General features: G+C 58.8%; 1 protein-coding gene across 1 annotated transcript in view; it reads right to left on the bottom strand.

Annotated features, from left to right (window-relative positions):
- The window catches only part of WDR90 (WD repeat domain 90), a 61,833-nt gene that overhangs the window by 39,355 nt on the left and 20,546 nt on the right, over positions 1-1,932 (bottom strand). Inside the window, 1 exon segment of the mRNA XM_035895625.1 lies at positions 1,120-1,272. Within this exon segment, the coding sequence (XP_035751518.1) occupies positions 1,120-1,272 (153 nt within the window).

The raw sequence follows: 1,932 nt of genomic DNA, 5'->3' as shown, positions 1-1,932 counted from the left end.
TCGGCAGGAAGGAAGAGCTGGCCGGGGTTTGATTATAGCAGATTTAAGTCAGTGGGCTGCCTGCATAACCCCAGCACCAGGAGCGCCCCCCCAGCCTTTCCTCGCATGGCATCCTGGCCTGTGCAAGGCTCCCCAGGCATCGTGAGCGTGCAAACGGCACTGGGAGACGGCAGCTTCACAGCCCTCTCTGCTTTCCGTTCAACCCGACTCCCCAAAGCCGCCTTCCCTGTCTGCTGAATAAGCAACCGCCCTGGCTCACCGACAGAGGGAAAGGGGATCGGGGTGTACATGTTCAAAGGGAAAAGAAAGGCAGAGGCTTGCAGAGAGAGGAGCCCTTGCTCAGAAATGCTGCCCAGAGCTGGGTAATGAAGGAGGGCAGCGCAGCAGCCACAGCCTGACGTGTTTCAGCAGCTACAATTGCCCCCCACCCCACAGAAACTGCTGCAGACTAGGATTGGGACAGCTCAAGTGGAAATCATAGAATCATGGAATCGTTGGGTTGGAAAAGCCGTTTAAGATCCCCCAGCCCAACCGTTCCCCTACCCCTGCCATCCCACCCCCAAACCCTGGCCCTCAGCACCACCTCTGCCCGGCTGTTAAATCCCCCCAGGGCTGGGGACTCGACCCCTTCCCTGGGCAGCCCCTTCCAGCCCCTGACAGCCCCAAGGGGAAGGAATTGTTCCCCATGCCCAACCTCACCCTGCCCTGGCACAACTTGAGGCCGGTGCCCCTCGTCCCATCGCCCCTTCCCTGGGAGCAGAGCCCGACCCCCCCGGCTCCCCCCTCCTCTCAGGCAGTTGTAGGGAGCGATGAGGGCTCCCCTCAGCCTCCTCTGCTCCAGGCTGAACCCCCCCAGCTCCCCCAGCCGCTCCCCAGCAGCCTGGGGCTCCAGACCCCTCCCCAGCTCCGGTGCCCTTCTCTGGACACGCTCCAGCCCCCCCAGGTCCTTTTCTGCCAAGCAGTTTTCCAGCCCCTCATCCCCACGCCTGTAGCATGCATGGGGTGAAATGAAGCGTGGGCTCTAGGTTCACGTGCAGCAACCACGCAGGTGGAGTTTGCTGCGGTGTTTGTCCTGCTTGGGGGCACCGTGCTGCGCCCCAGGAACGCGTGGAGAATTACCGTGCAGTCGATCCTAACGGCCTCGCAGAGACATTCTTCACATTTGGAGAAATCTTCCTTCAGCAAGTAAGTCTGGGCCAGCGCCAGGTAGTACGCGCAGGAGGGACCTCCCTGAAGGCTCAGCAGCTCGTGGGCAAGCGCCATGTGAACAAACTGCGGAGGAACGGCACGCCGGCACGGTTAGGAGAGCCGGCGGACCACGGGCACCCCCAGAAGCACACGGCAGGAGGAACTGACTTGCACCTATTTGGCATCCATGAACAGAAAACAGGAGATTTTTTTTTTTTTCCCCTCCTATGAATTTACCTCCACTGCTTCTAGTTCTGTTTGGCTTTAAGCAACTCCTTCTGCCATGGGAAATTAAGGCAGGCAGGATTATGTGGCAGTCAGAGAGATCCCATAGAGACGTGTGGGACAGGGGTGTTCCACAGGTGACACAAAATCTACTTGGACGTACACAAGTGTCTGGAACAAGAAAGCAGTACTGGCGTCTTGGAAGCGTCACAGAACACCTCAGAACATCGGAACATCTCCGAATGTGCAGAGAAGAGCACATCTGCAGCATTTGCGACTTGGCTGCTCCCTCCGCAGCAAGCAGTGCTGAGCTGAGGCACCCCGAGAACCTCGCCTGCCCGAGATGACTTGTGTCCCCCAACCAGCATCTTAGTCTGAATACTCCGCCTGGCCACGGTTTTGCATTTCTGGGCAGTAGTGGTTTCGCTCCCTCTTGTGCTCGGCATCTGGGGTAGCCACAGCTTGTTCTCCGAGTCCAAAAAGGGGCCTTTGCTGGAGCTTGGCACCAGCTCTTTGGTA

The sequence above is a fragment of the Egretta garzetta genome, unplaced genomic scaffold (assembly GCF_000687185.1).
Source record: "Egretta garzetta isolate BGI_Z169 unplaced genomic scaffold, ASM68718v1 scaffold140, whole genome shotgun sequence".
NCBI classification, from domain to species: Eukaryota; Metazoa; Chordata; class Aves; order Pelecaniformes; family Ardeidae; genus Egretta; species Egretta garzetta.
Note: the sequence above shows the minus strand (reverse complement) of the source record. Positions and strands in the feature narration are given on the sequence as shown.